The sequence below is a fragment of the Polyergus mexicanus genome, unplaced genomic scaffold (assembly GCF_030449975.1).
Source record: "Polyergus mexicanus isolate NDT 795.1 unplaced genomic scaffold, iyPolMexi1.0 SCAF_8, whole genome shotgun sequence".
NCBI classification, from domain to species: Eukaryota; Metazoa; Arthropoda; class Insecta; order Hymenoptera; family Formicidae; genus Polyergus; species Polyergus mexicanus.
The window spans coordinates 8,205,030-8,222,766 of NW_027223328.1; the positions used below are offsets into that span (position 1 = coordinate 8,205,030).

General features: G+C 30.3%; 5 protein-coding genes across 9 annotated transcripts; 3 read left to right on the top strand and 2 right to left on the bottom strand.

The window, feature by feature from the left end:
- Nucleotides 1–75: 75 nt before the first annotated feature.
- On the bottom strand, nt 76–1,025 carry Nd-b22 (NADH dehydrogenase (ubiquinone) B22 subunit). The gene is made up of 2 exons (XM_070300795.1): nt 806–1,025; nt 76–479 (listed from the first exon to the last, which is right to left on the bottom strand). Exons 1-2 carry the CDS (start codon nt 913–915, stop codon nt 161–163), a joined length of 429 nt encoding a protein of 142 aa, XP_070156896.1. The 5' UTR covers nt 916–1,025; the 3' UTR covers nt 76–160.
- Nucleotides 1,026–1,281: 256 nt separating this feature from the next.
- Nucleotides 1,282–3,533, top strand: LOC138935895 (uncharacterized). 2 transcript variants are annotated; one of them, XM_070300793.1, is made up of 4 exons: nt 1,282–1,571; nt 1,865–2,068; nt 2,160–2,295; nt 2,372–3,533. In XM_070300793.1, the coding sequence occupies exons 2-4, from the start codon at nt 1,900–1,902 to the stop codon at nt 3,159–3,161; spliced, it is 1,095 nt and encodes a 364-aa protein (XP_070156894.1). In that variant the 5' UTR covers nt 1,282–1,571; nt 1,865–1,899; the 3' UTR covers nt 3,162–3,533. The 2 variants fall into 2 exon arrangements, with proteins under 2 accessions (XP_070156894.1, XP_070156895.1); XM_070300794.1 differs by lacking the exon at nt 1,282–1,571 and adding an exon at nt 1,619–1,728.
- Nucleotides 3,534–3,743: 210 nt separating this feature from the next.
- Nucleotides 3,744–7,291, top strand: LOC138935510 (FAD-dependent oxidoreductase domain-containing protein 1). Of its 2 annotated transcripts, none has more exons than XM_070300153.1 (8): nt 3,744–3,828; nt 4,191–4,360; nt 4,831–5,133; nt 5,295–5,795; nt 6,043–6,188; nt 6,276–6,362; nt 6,516–6,669; nt 6,882–7,291. In XM_070300153.1, the coding sequence occupies exons 2-8, from the start codon at nt 4,271–4,273 to the stop codon at nt 7,134–7,136; spliced, it is 1,536 nt and encodes a 511-aa protein (XP_070156254.1). In that variant the 5' UTR covers nt 3,744–3,828; nt 4,191–4,270; the 3' UTR covers nt 7,137–7,291. The 2 variants fall into 2 exon arrangements, with proteins under 2 accessions (XP_070156254.1, XP_070156253.1); XM_070300152.1 differs by lacking the exon at nt 3,744–3,828 and adding an exon at nt 4,001–4,058.
- Nucleotides 7,292–7,477: 186 nt separating this feature from the next.
- Nucleotides 7,478–13,107, bottom strand: Rel (nuclear factor NF-kappa-B family member relish). 3 transcript variants are annotated; one of them, XM_070300151.1, is made up of 18 exons: nt 13,000–13,107; nt 11,947–12,084; nt 11,686–11,840; nt 11,415–11,575; nt 11,181–11,319; nt 10,916–11,057; nt 10,661–10,765; nt 10,431–10,542; nt 10,240–10,367; nt 9,928–10,137; nt 9,760–9,827; nt 9,424–9,666; nt 9,198–9,321; nt 8,788–9,032; nt 8,558–8,713; nt 8,309–8,419; nt 7,976–8,218; nt 7,478–7,866 (listed from the first exon to the last, which is right to left on the bottom strand). In XM_070300151.1, the coding sequence occupies exons 2-18, from the start codon at nt 12,026–12,028 to the stop codon at nt 7,738–7,740; spliced, it is 2,553 nt and encodes an 850-aa protein (XP_070156252.1). In that variant the 5' UTR covers nt 12,029–12,084; nt 13,000–13,107; the 3' UTR covers nt 7,478–7,737. The 3 variants fall into 3 exon arrangements, with proteins under 3 accessions (XP_070156252.1, XP_070156251.1, XP_070156250.1); XM_070300150.1 differs by having other exon boundaries at nt 12,754–13,091; XM_070300149.1 differs by having other exon boundaries at nt 12,712–13,090.
- Nucleotides 13,108–14,481: 1,374 nt separating this feature from the next.
- Had1 (beta Hydroxy acid dehydrogenase 1) lies at nt 14,482–17,670 on the top strand. The gene is made up of 6 exons (XM_070300208.1): nt 14,482–14,556; nt 15,837–16,024; nt 16,171–16,379; nt 16,789–16,946; nt 17,074–17,216; nt 17,332–17,670. Exons 1-6 carry the CDS (start codon nt 14,519–14,521, stop codon nt 17,550–17,552), a joined length of 957 nt encoding a protein of 318 aa, XP_070156309.1. The 5' UTR covers nt 14,482–14,518; the 3' UTR covers nt 17,553–17,670.
- The last annotated feature ends 67 nt before the right edge of the window (nt 17,671–17,737 follow it).

Consider the following 17,737-nt stretch of genomic DNA (forward strand, 5'->3'; position numbering starts at 1 on the left):
TTTGTTTGTGAAAATGTAATTTCATTGTCAGGTATTTTTCTTATCTGTAATAGGAACTATTTCATTCAATAAAACTTCATAATAATAGACATTATATTACAATATTATATCTACAAGTTATATCATATTGATACAGCATAAATATATATTTTACAGGTATCTAATCTTTAATATTCTTTTCTTCTGGATAGGTTTTATAATACCATTCCTCATATTCATCTTTCATCTGTTCACGACGTGCAAAATATTTCGGATACCTAGCTTTCTCTAGAGGATGCCAAAAATCTAAGACCCAGTCTGGAGTCTCGCCTTTTCGGCCATATGCTCCTCCTGTGGCTGAATTGGCGAAAGTCCTTGGTTGGAAATGTATCTTGGAGAAAAGTTCTTTTTCTCCTTCTTGTAACAGATATGTTGCATAACGCATATCTTTTATATCTTTGTTTTTATCAAAACGTTCTCTCATTAATACAGCCTGGATTCTGCAGAAGAGTAAAATATAAAATTCATATATATATAATTATAAGAGAATATAATTGTAATGACTACATAATTAATTTATTCTAAATCAATTTAACTTAAAATAGTAATATAGCTGAGTAAAATTACGTTTGTTTTATTTTTTTATTGAGTAATTTATAAATTTCAATTATCTGCACGGTAGATTAAGTCTTCGCTTTAATTGTATTTTGTACACATTATATGTCATTACTTGTTTTTTTTCTTCAGAATTTGAATTTGTTTTATTTTAAGCATCTAAAGTACGCGTACACACACTGACACATTGGCTGTCACCGATGTTACATACCTGTATTCATGCATGCTATGATACCAATCTCCCAAACAACGAAGTGCACGCTTGTACAAACTACATACTTTCCGCGAATGCGGCACAAGCTCCGAAGGAATATGTGCCATGTCGTTTTTATGTAAAGAGATCGTACAATTCTTTCTCAAAAACGCTTTCTTGAAATGTATGTGAGATTACATGAACGTAACAAAGCATGAATCATCTAAAACAAGTAGATCTGCCGAATGTTTATTAGCAGACAACCAACGTAACTGACATCTTGTGAAGAGCAATAGATTTAACGCGATAACCAATCAAATTATAACTTTACAAAATTTTTACTATGCGTTGACGCATCTTGTATGCAAGAGCCACAGCGTCCGTCAACGACCAATCTGATAATTCAAAGCGGTTTTGATTGGGCAGAATATTACGCATTATTTTCTAACATCGCAATGCGTTCTATTATACGCAAGAGAGCTATAATAGCGAATGAATATTCAAGATATAATAAAAGTATTCGCGTTTACTTAATGTATACGTGTATATAACAAACAGAAAAAGAAAAGAAAACACAAATTACGAACGAACACGCGTTTCTCACGAATAAAACTAGAGATTTCCGGCGCGGGAAGGACGACGGAAATTGACGGAAGCGCGACGGAAACGAGCGAACTCGCGTCGCTCCGGCGAGCCGGTGACATTGGGCATTGGGCGACATTTGTCAACGAGTATTGGACTGGTGGATCTTTTTATCATCGAGCGATTTTCGCTGATTTGTGAGGTATGCATATTATTTGTGGCCGCTCCGGAAAATTTCACATCTGATTCATATTGAGCGACGTTCGATGTTACGTCCGTGTGCGCATTACACGCCATAATGACGCACGCACAATCGTAACGCAGCGCGATAAATCCGACGAATCGACAAACCTTCATCGGTGGGTCATATCGCTTCGTTATGTCGGGCTTTAGTCGGGCCAGGGCGGGAATATGAAAATGAAATTGCGAAGGCGATATTACGATATGTCGCACGAATTATATAGTGAAACTGCGAATTATTTTTTCTTTTTGCAGATTGAGCCGACTAGCCTCAGGATTTGCGCGAGAAGATGCCGCCGACGATGCCGCCCGACTCCCATCAAATTTCACTAAAGATCATAGAGGCTATCAAGCAGCATCCAGTGCTCTATTGTACCGAGGTGAAGGGCTTGTCGATTAAACTACAAGAGTTTAAGCAGAAAGTTTGGAAGCGCATCTCGGACGAGCTTGGACTAGATCGTACGCGATCTTCCTTTTCTTTTTTTTTCATAGGTTGCATAACACTTTTATGTGTCATTGTTCTTAGATTAACGTTACTCATTTATTGCAGCAATGTGGGTGAGATTGAAATGGAAAAATCTTAGAGACACCTATTGCCGTATCTTGAAATATAAGAATAAAACAGAAGAGGGCGTCAGAAGGAAAAAATGGATCTTTGAGGATCATTTAAACTTTTTAAGATTTCCGTAAGAAGTATTTTTTTGCAACAAGAGACAGTTAAATACCTAAACTACAATGTCTTAACCAAGGATATTTTGATAGGTACGAGGTGGATTATCAGCCGCAATGTATAGAACTGACTAAGGAATATATACAAGACATAAACTCGGGTGAAATAAGTTCTGAAGGTTTGTTGGAACAATTGGAAGACCGAAATGATGAGGATTATAGCGAATACTTGGAGATTATAGATGACACAGCAGCTGATCCAGTTGTTGTGGAATCCGAGGCGGTAGAAACTTTGGACAACAATGACGTGCAATTAGATACTCAGAATATAGTGGTTGAACAAGACATGACACAGCAGGACATTGATAATTATGTCCAACAGATACAGTCAAAGTATCGAAAGATACGTCCAAAACGAATGAAGGTCGACCATCCTCCATCTACCTCGAAAGCATCTTATAATGTAATAAAAAACTCTTCCTTTAAAGCTAATAATGCAAGTGCACTTGATACTGGTTCAGTGTTTAGCCCTATTTTCATAACGAGCCCGTTAACAAGTACACTTACCTCACCTATAAAAGGATCGAGCAATGTGAAAGATAATGACGTCGCCAATTTTGAACAAGTTTACTTGGCACCCGAAAGTAAGAGTAGTATAGAACTATTTTTCGACAGTATGGCACAAACAGTGAAGAAGTTGCCACCAAAGGCACAGGCAGATATCAAGATGAACATCTGCAAGATTGTTACAGAGACGGAAGTGCAGTATTCTGGCCAGAACAAACCACAAAATACACAACAATTTATAGCACCGCCCGGCATGATACCTAAGCTAGTATTGATACCTTGTAACATGATAGACAATCCAAATGTTAAAGATTGATTCATTTTTGTTAATTGAAATGTGGGCAATGTTATCAAACTTGACAAGTTAATTATGATTGTTTTAGTCGATAATTTTAATAGAAATTGCTCTAATTTTGTATGTATATAAATAATCATATTAAACACATGCTGTATATACATTCAATTATATACAATGTATGTACATTAACATTAAAGTATGATTATTTAGGTTAATTATTTCTTACAGCAAAAATTTATTCGCGTAAAGAATCTTGAAAATCGTTATATGAAAAACCGTTTTAAAAGCAAATAATATATTACTATCTAAAAACTTATATTAGAGATAAATACATTTTTTTTTGCATATATGTATATATATTTATAATAAAATATTTATAATTGACATCAATTATATAGATAAATATTATTTTTATAAAGAAGATTATTGTTATTATATTATTTTTCATAACTGTGAGAGAGAGGAATTTATCAGAGGCAGAAACTTGCGTAAAATCTCATTGTAAATATATCTAGAAAGAATTGCAATCATGATTGCACAATATATATTTTTTATTATTAGTAGAAGTTATCAATATATTTTTATTGATAAGTAATATATGTTCTATCACATTAAGAAAGATTTTAATATGTTTTAAACCAAGAATCACAAGTTGAGCAAGTTAATTAATAATAAGAGTGAAGAAGTAAGAAGCTTATTATCAAAGTTATTTTTTCTTTTATATTCTTTTATAATATACGATTTGTATATTATCGATTTATATTTTTCTAAATATTACTTTTTATTTCTCGGGTAAAGCAAAAAAGAACTCAGTAAATCAGCTGTGTCTCGTATTGTTTCTATTTATGTGTGTGTCAGTATAAACTCTCGGTAGGTGCATCATGCAGCAGAGTTTAGTTTGACTTTTATAACGCGGTAATTATCTTGACAGATGTGTTAACTTGATTCCGTAGATTACTGATAAACAATAATAAAAATTTTTTCTGTTTTTTACTGTCATTATCTTTCGTATCGCTGATAAACAGTGATAAATGTTCTCTGCGATAGGAAAAGGCTAAAGAATTGATTGAGGACGAATGAGGTTTTTCATTCTCCGGTAACAAAGTCGAAAATTGCGGTCGAGGAAGATGTTGCGATATTTGAAATGCGGGAAAAGGCACACCGATCTTCTGAAGCAGTGCTCGGCAATTCAGTTCATAAATTCTTCCAGAAAAAAGGTAAGGTACATGCACATTAAAGGTTAGATAGCTAACAGATGATATTAAATTTATATGATTAAATCCATTGAATTGAACGTAATAGTTTATTTTTCCAATAATTCCATCGAAATTTTGTTTTCTTCTGAAGCGAACGTGTGTGAATATAATAATTGTCATTGCAATAATAATTGTAATTAATACATAAAAGCTTCACGTATCTCTTTATTGTTTATCATGTGCACTTGCACATTTTTATTTTACGTTTTAAAATATTTTATATAATTTTCTTTTATATATCTCTCTGTATGTTGCATTCTCTTTTTATATTTATATATATAAAATGGAATAAGTATATATTCTTCTTTCGAAGAAAAAAAAATTCTTTGGAATAGAAAGGAATAAAAAAAAATCGATCTAAAACATACAATATAAAAAATAAACTCTTATCTTTTGCTATAATTTATAATAGTTACATATAAAATTTACAGAGTTCAGAGATCAAAGACGATGATCAAGATAGAAAAAAATATAGAGAGTTTGTAGATACCACCACTCAGGGACAAAAAGCATTGAAAACTTTACAACGAGATTGGAAGGCATTGAAAAATTATCTGTCTAACAGAAAGTTTTTAGATTTTGAAAGTCTTTGGACAGGACGTGAAATAATTCCTGACCAGTGCGATATACTCATTATTGGTGGTGGTGCGATAGGCAGTGCAATAGCATACTGGTTAAAGGAGACAGTGCATAAAGAAGAATTCCATGTTGTTGTAGTTGAAAAAGACCCCTTGGTAAGATATTATTAATTCATTTGAATTTTCTAGTCTTAAAATAGTATTTTTTATTTCTTTTTAAGTCGATAATAGTTGAGAGTTTATAAATATATTGATTATAATTGTATGTGTTGATTATATTGATTGTCTAATGTATTGACTATATTTTTTTGTTACAGTATGCCAAAGCTTCCACAACTCTTTCGGTTGGTGGCTTGCGCCAACAGTTTTCTCTTGAAGAAAATATTCAAATGTCTCTGTATGGTGCAGAATTCTTACGAAATATTAATGAACATTTAAGTATTCCCGGAGAAGCACCCATTGACTTGAATTTTCATCCCTATGGTTACTTAATTTTGGCGACCGAGGCGGATGCCGAAACTTTAGTACAAAATTCTAAATTGCAGAATTCTTTAGGAGCGAAAAATGTAGTTCTTACTGCAGAGAAATTAAAGCGCACATTTCCTTGGTTAAATACTGACGGGATTGCGGCGGGTTGTCTTGGACTGGAAAAAGAAGGATGGTTTGATCCATGGTCGCTCTTGTGTGCTTTGAAAAAGAAGGCTAATCATTTAGGTGCTCAGTACATCAACGCCGAAGTTAAGGCTTTTCAGTATAGTACGATTCCAGCATCTTATGGCAAGGACATGAATCCTGCCCAAAGATTAAGTAGTGTAGTTGTGAGTGTATATTTATATTTACATTATATAACACACACGCGCACGCGCGCCCACACACACACACACACACACAAAATATAATAATATATAATATATATCTTTTTATTGTGAACAACTCAAGTAGCACTCACAATTTTGTGAGAGCGCGATCCATCTACAAATTCTTATATAACTTGTCAGTTATGAATTTAACATAATTCTTTAATTTTTTAAATTCTTTAAATATAGATAATATATTCTGTATTAGGTAAAAACGAATAGCGGTGAGATTAGAAAAATACAATTTTGTAAGGCTATAATAGCTGCGGGCGCGTTTAGTGGCGATGTAGCTGAATTGGCTGATATCGGAACAGGCGAAGATTTATTATCTGTACCTTTACCAGTGGTACCCAGGTAATTTGATTAACACAAGTAATTCAAATTTGTTGTTATTCTTTAATTTTTATCTATTACAATCAAGTCTCTCTTTCTTTTTTACAGAAAAAGATATGTATATTGTTTTCATTGTCCAGATGGACCTGGTTTAAATACACCTCTAACAATTGATCCTAGTGGCACATATTTCAGGTATAAATTTAAATACTCTTGAATTATAATATGTACTTTTATATAAAAAACAAAACAAATTCTTAATAAATGAATCAAATTATTAAAAGATAAATTTGTAAAAGGAAGAGTAACATTAAGGAATTGAATAAATAAATTTGAAATAATTTGTAGACGAGAAGGTCTCGCGGGTAATTATATCGGCGGAAAATCACCAGAACTCGACGAAGAGCCGTCGGTGGATAATTTAGATGTCGATCATGAATTTTTCGACAATAAAGTTTGGCCTGCACTCGCTCATAGAATACCTTCATTTGAAAATTTAAAGGTATTTCTTATTATAACAAGTAAACATACGCGTAAAGAAAACATGAAAGTGATAAAGTTAATAATTTATATATAAGATATTGTCATTCTTACACACACACAAATACGGATAATTTATATAAATATTAAATCCATTAATATGTCGCACACAAGTACATTAACTCTTTCCCTTTTTTTATAATATATATATTTTAACTTTTATATTTTTATCAGGTGAAATCTTCGTGGGCTGGATATTACGAATACAATACATTTGACGAAAACGGTATCATTGGTTGGCATCCTTATCATAAGAATTTATATATAGCGACTGGTTTTAGTGGACATGGTATTCAAAAGGCACCCGCAGTAGGACGTGCAATATCAGAGTTGATATTACATAATTGTTTTACAAGTATAGACTTGTCCAAATTGAGTTTTGAAAGATTTTTAAATTCGGAGCCCATGAGAGAAGCTAATGTCTTTTAGATTTCTTGGAATAGAGAAGTAATAAAAGTAAATAGTTTTTCTTTTTTACTCGAATGTGTATCATATATGTATCATAAAAATTTGTATGTACATATATATATATATATATGTATATATATGTATAAAAACAAAATAAAATAGAAGAGAATCCAGATTGGGACAGAAACGTTTGTTTAACATTTTTAATCGTCTTGACCTTTATATTTTGATTAGTATTATTTATTATTTATACGATTATATTATTTATTTGTTCTAATTATTTATACGATTACTTTTTGATTGTTTCTGATTAAATGTTCGTTAAATTGTCAATGCACTAAGTATATTTATATAAGAACAATGTTTATTTGCACCTTTAGCCCTGTTTACATACTTGTTATATATATATACACATATATATACACTCACAGATATATACATGTATAATGACAATATGAAAAACTTAATAATAGATCTATATTCTACAAATAAAGGACGATTAAATTGCTTACATATGATATAATTTTCAATTTACTATCACAATATAATATGTTTTCTTAATATACAGTGTTTTATTATAAAATGTATAATATGACATACGAACACAATGATTCAATAATGTTCATTTAAAAAATGCATGACTTGTATTTTCATGTATGGATAAAACTTGTCCCATATATACAGCAGCATCTTCTTCGCCTATGCTCTGCAGTATATTTTGCAGTTCGCTGAGAGATATACTAGTTTGTATCTACAAAAAAATAGAAATTATATAATTTAATGATTTAGAATATAGATGAAGATAGAATAATAATACAGAATAATACATGAAACACTCGACAAAAAAATGAGAATCTTACAGCAATGTAATTCAAGAGGAGTAATGTTGAACTGAATGAACTCTCTTCAAACGTATTAAATAAATTTTCAAGATTCAAATGACAGGCTAATTTCTTCCATCCTTTTGTCTCATCTAGGATAGCTGCTAATTGTTTTTCCTGGATTGCATCCATCCAAACTTTTTGTGTATCATCGATATTTTCTTCTTTACATTTAATTGTTTCTAATGATGCATCACATTGATTGGAAACAAGCTGTAAGATCTGCAATAAAACAAATTTTTCTCATATATGTATAATTTTATAAGGTTATTATTACAATGATAAGATATGAAATATAACTTTTCTCTTTACATCTGGTTTGTTTGAGGCTAAGTCGAAAGATGATTGCCCGACGGATTCTTTCATGTTTTCATCATCCGAGTGTACTTCAATTTTTATGTTTTGTACTTGTTCTCCTTCAATCTATCATGAAAATATGATTACACGTAATTAACTGTGTTTATATATATATATATATATATATATATATATATATATATATATATATATATATATATATATTATGATTTATTTCAGGCAATTATAATATTATAGACATACATTGCTTGGCTCACGATTAAAATTCCTTATATATGGATTAGCGCCATATTTCAATAGGAGAACACATATTTCTTTCGCTTTCATCCCAGGTGTAACTACTGCAGTATGTAATGCTGTATTTCCACTGAAATTTCTCTTGTTAACGTCTATTTCAGTCTGTAAGAATCAACACTGTACTGTAATATGGTTTTTGATATATAAACGTGTTTTCGATAAATATTAAATTTTACATTTTTTAACAGGAATTCCACTATATCTTTGTGACCTCCTTCGACCGCTATATGTAAAGCTGTTCTTCCATAAGACATATCAATATTATTTACGTTTGCACCGGCTTTAACGAGAGAGTGTATTGCATAGTATGAACCTGCCTCAGCAGCTAATTGTAAAGGTGTCCACCCTAAATCTGTATTTGCTTCAATGTTGATTTTTTCTTCACTCAATAAAACATCAATACTTGCTTTCGCTTCTGAAACTGAAAATTTATCTCTTATTGCAGGTATATATTATGTATTATCTGCTTCAGCTATAAATAATTTTTACTTCTATTTATAAATCAAAATATTTTGATAAATTTCTATTTGTCAAATTTTCCTTAAAAAGAACATTTGATTTGAAACATTTTAAAATTGGTACATACATTGAACAGCTCTGTGTAATGGCATTTGTCCATAATGGTCAGATATGTTTGGATCTGCACCAAGTATGAGCAATGCTTTTGTAATTTCTGCATATTCTTGTGAAACAGCATAATGCAATGGAGTCTATGGCATATAATACGATATATTAAAAAATAATTCTTGTAATTGATAATAATTAAAACGAGATATATATATATATATAGACAAAACATTAAAAAAGCTAACCTTGCCAGAACTATTTTGAATATTCACTAACTCTTCAGCATTTGTCTTTAATACACTCATAAGCATTAGGATATGCTTTATAATATTTTTTTGCCCATATCGGAGTGCACAATGTAGCGGTGAATCACCATAAGTTGTTCTGTTTTTAAACATATTTATTATAATATCTTTAGATTTATCTGGGTTTGCTTTGATACTATTTATTGTATCAATAATAATATTTTTAGCAAACATTTCATCATCCTGTAAAAATATTAAATGACAATATTGGTGCAACAATCAAATAGTAAATATGAATTTATTCTATAAACTATATATATTGGAATTAAAGTTTACCTTTTTGCTTGATGCTCCATCATAAGTTAATTTATTTTCTTCGCTTTGGGTTACTAAACTCTCATACACTACACACATGAAGTTATATATTGAATAACATGTGATATATTTTTTAAAGATGTAATTTGAAACTAGTAAATCTTTTGCTATGTATAGTTCGATACTTACACTCTAGATTTATGTGTTCAACAAAATCCTTGAACTCACTAGAAGAGCATCTATCCTCTAACATCTTTTTTATTTCTTTAGAAATTTCGGTACTTTCATTGCTTGAAGGTACATTTGTTACTGATGTATTTATTAACGGCATATCTGGATTAAACGTCATTTGTGCTAATTCCCCACTATTCGAATAAGAGACTCGCGTTCTTTTTCTACCTAAAATTGTAAAATTACAATAAATTATACCGAGAAAAGAAAGGTAGTCGAAAAAAATAAAAAACACGGATATGATATTTCACAGTCTCGCCATTAATTTACCTATCATACGATCGCTAGGCTTATATGTGAATTTAATTGCTTCTGAACAATCTGAATCCGAAGGACGTTCCAATTGTATGAAGACTTCTCTTGGAGAAGTAATATATAGATCCTTGTACGGTGGAGTTCTAGAAACACATAGTATAATTAATCATGAAAGAAAATAAAGCTCAAATGCATAAAGTACATACCGAAATACCATGGCATATTGATGATGGACGTCTAGTTCTGAGAAACGACCATAATCAGTCCAGATCTCAATGTCATCATCATTCAGTTCAAAAAACTTTATTTTTATATTTTCTATAATATGAAACATATATGAAATATATATATTTTTTTACATTTTTGCATATGTACCGCGATAATATGCAGCATATCATAATAGAAATATTAAAAAAATTACTAATTATAAACTTACTTTTTGAAACTTTCTCTACAAGTATAAACACTTCTTCTCCACCTTCACAGCTGCTGGTATACTTATCAATTCTGCATATTTTAAGCTCACCAGTTAATGCACTTTCTATTAAAATATTAGTATTACAACTTATTGAGCATTTTCATCGTTGGTGATATATATATATATGACATACAAATAATAAATTTCAGAATTTTAATAGAAAAATTATTATAAAAACAGAGTTTTTTATCATGATACATTATTTAAACTTACTTAAATTATTGATTGGATTGCTATAAACCGGCGTTGTAATTGGTCTCATGACACTATGTTCATCTTTGATAAAACCTTGAAAACAGAGAGTGACTGTATTTAAATTTATAGTCTTCTGATAATGTTCTGCATCAGCTCTAATCTGTAATTAAGATAATATTAAAAAAATATATATATTTAATTCAACTGCCATTTTTTGTGGAGAATAAAAATACAAGTTCAATTATATAACAATTTCAAATTGATAAAAGATATTAAAATCTACCTGTGCAGTATCACGGAGGCTAAGAGTAGCATTAATATTTGAACGCTTGCGTTCCTCTAAAGTTGCTGTACATAATTTTCGTATTATTTCTTCTTTAATATTTTTTCTTGCAGTATGTATTATTCCCATACTATTGAATCTAAAGTAGAAACATACATCCATATAATATACTAATAAATAGACTAATAAATCAATTGTGTTTGCAATATTAGACAGTAAAAGATATAAACATACTCAGCTACAAAATCATTTGCAGATGAAACTTCTATATCATGTGGATCATCTACGTCCGCGGTACCCATACGTTTCACTAATCTATGAGCGTGCGGAGTATGTTCGTCGTCCGTTGTAACCAATGTACATCGTATTGTTGCTTTATCCAAAAAATTATGTAACTAAAACAAAGAATAACAAATAAGTAACAACATTGCATGAAGAGAATCTCAGGTATTCCCACATAAATATATTAATAAATCTATTTGCACAGAATTCAATATATACTTACTTGGACTGTTGGTACATTATTTTTATTCCGTCTACGTCCATTTGATACACCCAACAAACTCCCATGTGTCCCTACCATTTCAGATCTGTATCGAAATCTAAATTTATCCATTGGTTGTACCAAGATACTAATGTATGGTTCACCAAGTACTTGTACTAAAAAGATAAACGAAAATTTGATATACTCTCTTTAACACACACACACAGAATAGTTGGCGAACTAGATATCTTAGACAAACTGATTTAGAATCAGAATATATACCTGTAGCATTGGATAGATTAATATAATTGTCTGTAACATGCATAGGTGACGAAGATATTGACATAGGTGATGTAATGCTCATATTTCCCTGAGATTCACTGTATGAGCTTAGACCACTACTGCCTATCAATGTCAAATCTGAAAGAAGACAATGTATGAAATTTTAGTTGATACTCTACTAGATCCATATAATTAATTCTTTTATATATACACAGTATATATTACTAAATATATTGTTAACTTTATATATATATATATATATATATATATATATATATATATATATATAAAAACTTGTTTTAATAATTGTAATAATGCACAAATATAATAACATATAAGTATTTTTTTAAAAATAAAATTCAATGTATTGAAATATGACACACGAAGAGGCAACAATTGAGAGATATTCGAAAATGTTCAAAAACGCATAACAGACTTATAACAATATTATCTCTAATGTGACATTTGTTGGGTAAACTGTGACATGATAATTTGTTATACTTTGAGATTTATTTTGATCACACGTGATACGTAAAACAATTATATAGTGATTATATTTAAATTAATTGGTATATATACAACAGTAAGAAGAAACGTCACGCAATCACGTGTCAAGATGTGTCCAAACAAGCGATTGACAATGATATAATCACACTGTATATGTGTACAACAATATTGTTTGTCGTGTAACGCGCATTTCTCTGCTATTACACTCGTAAAACACGCGCGTTACGTCAAGGCCATTAAGGCGCACACTCGCATTACCGTTAAATGGAAAGTACGAAGAGTCCGCCTCATTATCCATACCATTGGTCGTCAACATACTCCGCATTGCCATGTTAAAATTCTCGTACGCATCGGGCATATCGACGATTATTTTCCTCACGGATATTGAGAGTGCGCGATCAAAAAATGCATAAAATTGGGAAATTAATTCGTTCAGGTATTATCGCGAGTACGATCGAATATCATGATTGAGTGGACGGATAGAATTTGAGGTAGCCTCGTCTTCGATAACGTTGCGATGCGCGTCGCAGAAAGCTCATTACTCACCAAAGGCGCGTAATCAACTGCCTTTATTTTCTGAATGCGTCAATCAAGCCAAGGCGCCAAGGCAAAATCTTGATGACTTTGTTCTTCCCCGGGGGTCCGCGTATGGATAAAGCGCGATGACCAATCAGCGTGTATCAGGGTTTCCCTGACAATTAGGCGTATGCTGCGTCGTGCGTGCCCCGACAAAACACATTTAGGAATTTCCCATAATCTCGTTTTTTTAGACCACGACCCTTTGCGATACTTTGATTATTTAATAATATGTATTTTTAATCTCTTGCGATTATCACAGACTTTTCTATACATTTTCTATATTTTGTAATCTCGTGGAAAAGATATAATTATATATTAATGAAAAATATAATTATATATTAATGAATGTTTATATTGAATATCATTTGGGTCTCACTAATATAAGGCTCATTGTATAGTTATAATAATTTTCTTTTTCTTTTATGGATATCTGTCTCTTTTCTTTAAAATATATAAAAGTGACCATCCATTTTTTTTTGCTTTTTGCTCTTTTTTTCCAATATTCTATTTTATTAAAAATTTTGAGAAAATTACAAATGATATTTTACATTATAAATGCAAGCTGATAGAATTTTTCATTAGACAAAATATCACATTGCAATTTCATCAAAAACAAAATGCTCTTAAATATTGTAAAAATTATCATATATATAAAAGATTTTCTTAAAGAGCGAAGAAGAAAAATGTGACATAAAAAAATATAAAGTATATCAATTTTATTGTACATAATCATGAATATCGCAAACATTTTTAATTACTGAAAAATTTCTAAATTTGTTACTTACATATGCCATTACAATATCTCTGATTCTTATTAAAATTAGATGCATATTAAAATAAAAAATTTTAAGTAATATTTTCTTGCAAACTACAATTAATGTTACAATCATCAAAAATATAGATCATACATAAAATTGTATGCTATAAAAATTGCTGAAAAATTTCTAAATTTGTTACTTACATATATGTCATTACAATATCTCCGATTCTTATTAAAATTAGATACATATTAATAAAATAAAAATTTTTAAGTAATATTTTCTTGCAAACTACAATTAATGTTACAGTCATCAAATATATAGATCATACATAAAATTGTATGCTAATTTTGAATTCAAAGATGCTTTTTTATCCCAGAGAGAAGTAATCAATACAGAATTAATTCATTTATTTTCACAAAATAGACACGATTATCGACTTATTATTTTATCGTTTTCAGGCGCTTGTTTGACGTGTTTTTAGCAAGATAACAATGTTTCAAGATGTCGTTGGCGAATGCCTATGATAACTCTTTTAATGTAATCCACTACATTCTAATACAAAGCTCCATTAAGATACATGGGGGGGGGGGGGATTGATAATATGAACATATATATATATATCGCACCTTTATCGAGAGACCACATTCTTAAACGTTGAACTCCGTTCATTATACGACTCATAGAAACACTTTCGCAGACATCTGATCAACACCCATCCAGTAGCGATGTCGACTAAAAATGAGAAGATCGGGATAATTGGCAGGTAAAGTAATCGATTGTAATTAGCATAATTGCAAGCTATAACAACGAAGCGAATAAATCTGTTCCTACTTTCAATTGTAATGAGCAATTAACCGTGACTATTGGTATAATTACGAATTATTACTATTTTTTAATTTTTCGATTTGTGTTTTATTACTGATAAGTTTATGTGATTATTTTTAAATAATCATATAAGATCGTTGAAAAATTGCATCAATTTTCGAGCATGGAAAGTTTTGACTTTTTTTCTCATAATTTTTCTTGATTTTGCTCAATTTTTTTTTCAAATTACTTAACAATTATCGTTTTAATATTCAATCTTTTAATTATCATTTCAGTAATAATTAGAACAGTCAGCGACTTAGATTGGTATAAAAATAGTATAAATATTCAATATATACACTATTATAAAATATTGAAGTTACAAAAAAGCTTATATTTCAATGACTTTACAATCAATCTTCATGATGATTGTTAGCTTAGAAAGAAAAACTAGAGCTAGGGGCCATATTCTTGAAAAATATCGCATACGATATTTGTCATTGCGCAGCTAAAACGTATCAGAAAATAACTGTCCAATGATAAATATCGTATGCGGTATTTTTCGAGTATAAGGCTCCTGTAATTTTTTTTTTTTTTTTTTATTGTGTATAAAGCGAGTCACACGAGATATTAAACAAATGAAATAAATATACCGAAAAAAATAAAAAAGATGTAATAGTATCATAAAAAGAAGATATATAAAAGAATGAATTATATTTTATAATCTATTTTTTCAATTTTATGTTACGTTATATACGTGTAATTATTCTTTTAGCACGTTCTGTAAAAATAGTAAACTTATATACTCCACAGCATTAATAATTCAACATATTAATATAAAATATTATTATAATTTTATTAAACAATTATCACATCGTGTCATTAATTTTTTTTTAAATCATTAAATTACGACCTTTTATGAGAATAATGGTAACATAATTTTCAAATAACTGCACTCTTTTTAGTAAGCTATACTTGTCCGAAGATAAGATAATACGCGCGATATAAACAACATTTTTTGAAATTATGTCTGATACAGAATGACGTAATTCTTTCTTGTGATTATTATATTATAATAATTTTTATAATAGAATACACACATACATTTCATAAAAAAGATAAATAATATGAACTAATATTGACAAACATAGAGTGTATAGATATTAATTAAAACTGAAGTATTAGAACATGTTTTTTCATGAAATTAATCAATTATCTTTATCTTAATATTTATTTCAGCGGCTTAATCGGCCGCAGCTGGGCGATGCTTTTCGCCAGCGTAGGGTATCAGGTGACCATTTACGACATTGTTCAGGATCAAATTAGGAATGCATTGGAAGACATTGGTCAACAATTGAATCGCCTTGAAGCTGACAATCTCCTCCGGGGTACATTGACGGCGGATCAGCAATTTAAACTGATAAAAGGTCTATTTTTTATCTCCCTATCACAGTAATCATTCTTATCGCTGACATGAATTGCATTAATTTCGTAACAAGAGATTCAAAACAACAACGGTTTCACGTCTTAGCGGATAGCTTTTGAGAAACTTAATTGAGAATCCTTCTCGTAGGTTCTTCCAATCTGGCGGAGACTGTAAACGGTGCAAAATTAGTCCAGGAATGTGTGCCAGAAAATCTTTCATTAAAATTGAAAGTCTACAACGATCTCGACAAGGTTGTCGACGATAAAGTGATCTTGTCTTCTTCGACGTCTACGTTCCGTCCGTCTCTTTTTAGTGAGAAGCTGAAACACCGTGAGCAGATCATAGTGTCTCATCCTGTAAGTATTTTTATACTTGTAGCAAATATGATATCGAGATTCTCTTTGGTAAACCTCTATATTATACCAACTCGATTAATGTAATAAATAATATTTATGTATAAGAATTTATATATAAATTTAGTTATAAAATATAAGATTTATAGAAAAAAAGATTAGATAGTAAGTCATAAATTCTGACATATAACAAATAATTGTTTTTGCTAAACAAATGATTTAATTATACTGATTCCAAATAAATTAGAAGAGATATTTACTATTAATGAGTGTGTGTATGTGTGGGATAATTTTTTGTATATAAATAAATCATTAAAGATGTTAAAAAAAAATTATTAATGTAAATTGTTATATGTATGTCATAAGTTATTGTTTTTAGATGATTATTATATTATATTACAAAAATGCACAGGTGAATCCCCCTTATTATGTGCCACTGGTGGAGATAGTACCAGCTCCATGGACATGTCCTGACATTCCTGAGAAAACGAAGACCATTATGACCGAAATTGGCCAAAAACCTGTTGTCTTCAGCAGAGAGATTGATGGTTTTGCACTCAACAGAATACAGTACGTAATCAGATACTGTTGCCCAATATAATACAATATAATCGATATGTTGCGCAATACGATACGATCTATCTTTGGGCAATCATTATCATTTAATATTTGATATCTAAAAAGATCATATTAATAGATATGCGATCTTAAATGAAGCCTGGAGATTAGTGGCTGATGGAGTGTTAAGTGCAAAGGATGTTGATGCAGTGATGAGTGAAGGTCTCGGAATGCGTTATGCTTTCCTTGGTGCCTTCGAGGCTGCGCATTTGAATGCCGAAGGTAAGCTAAGTGACCAAATGCAAGAGGATCGTTATTAAACCTCCTGTATAAAAAGAAACGAACAGAATGGTCTTTTTTACAGAGGCGATTCATGTTATAATATATTGTTTTATAGGAATGAAGAAGTATTGCGAGACATATAACAAATCAATCTATGATGTAAGTATGACTTTTGGACCAGTACCAAAATTTGTGGGAGAAATGGCGGAGAAAATCAGCAACGAATTGAACGAAATGTGTCCACTCGATAAATTAAAGGAACGACGAGCATGGCGTGATACCGCTTTGACAAAATTATCTATACTCAAGAAAGAATTAAATAATATCGAACAGTAAAAAGATACTTATTAAACAGATTTCATGCAATTAAGGTTAAAATATCTTTTGTAAAAAATCATTCTACAATAAAATAATTTTACTAGAAAAAAATTTTATCTTGACTATATAGAAATTAAATGTAAATTGTACATATGTAGTTACAATAAACTATATTTATTACTTGAAATCTGCGCATATCTCCG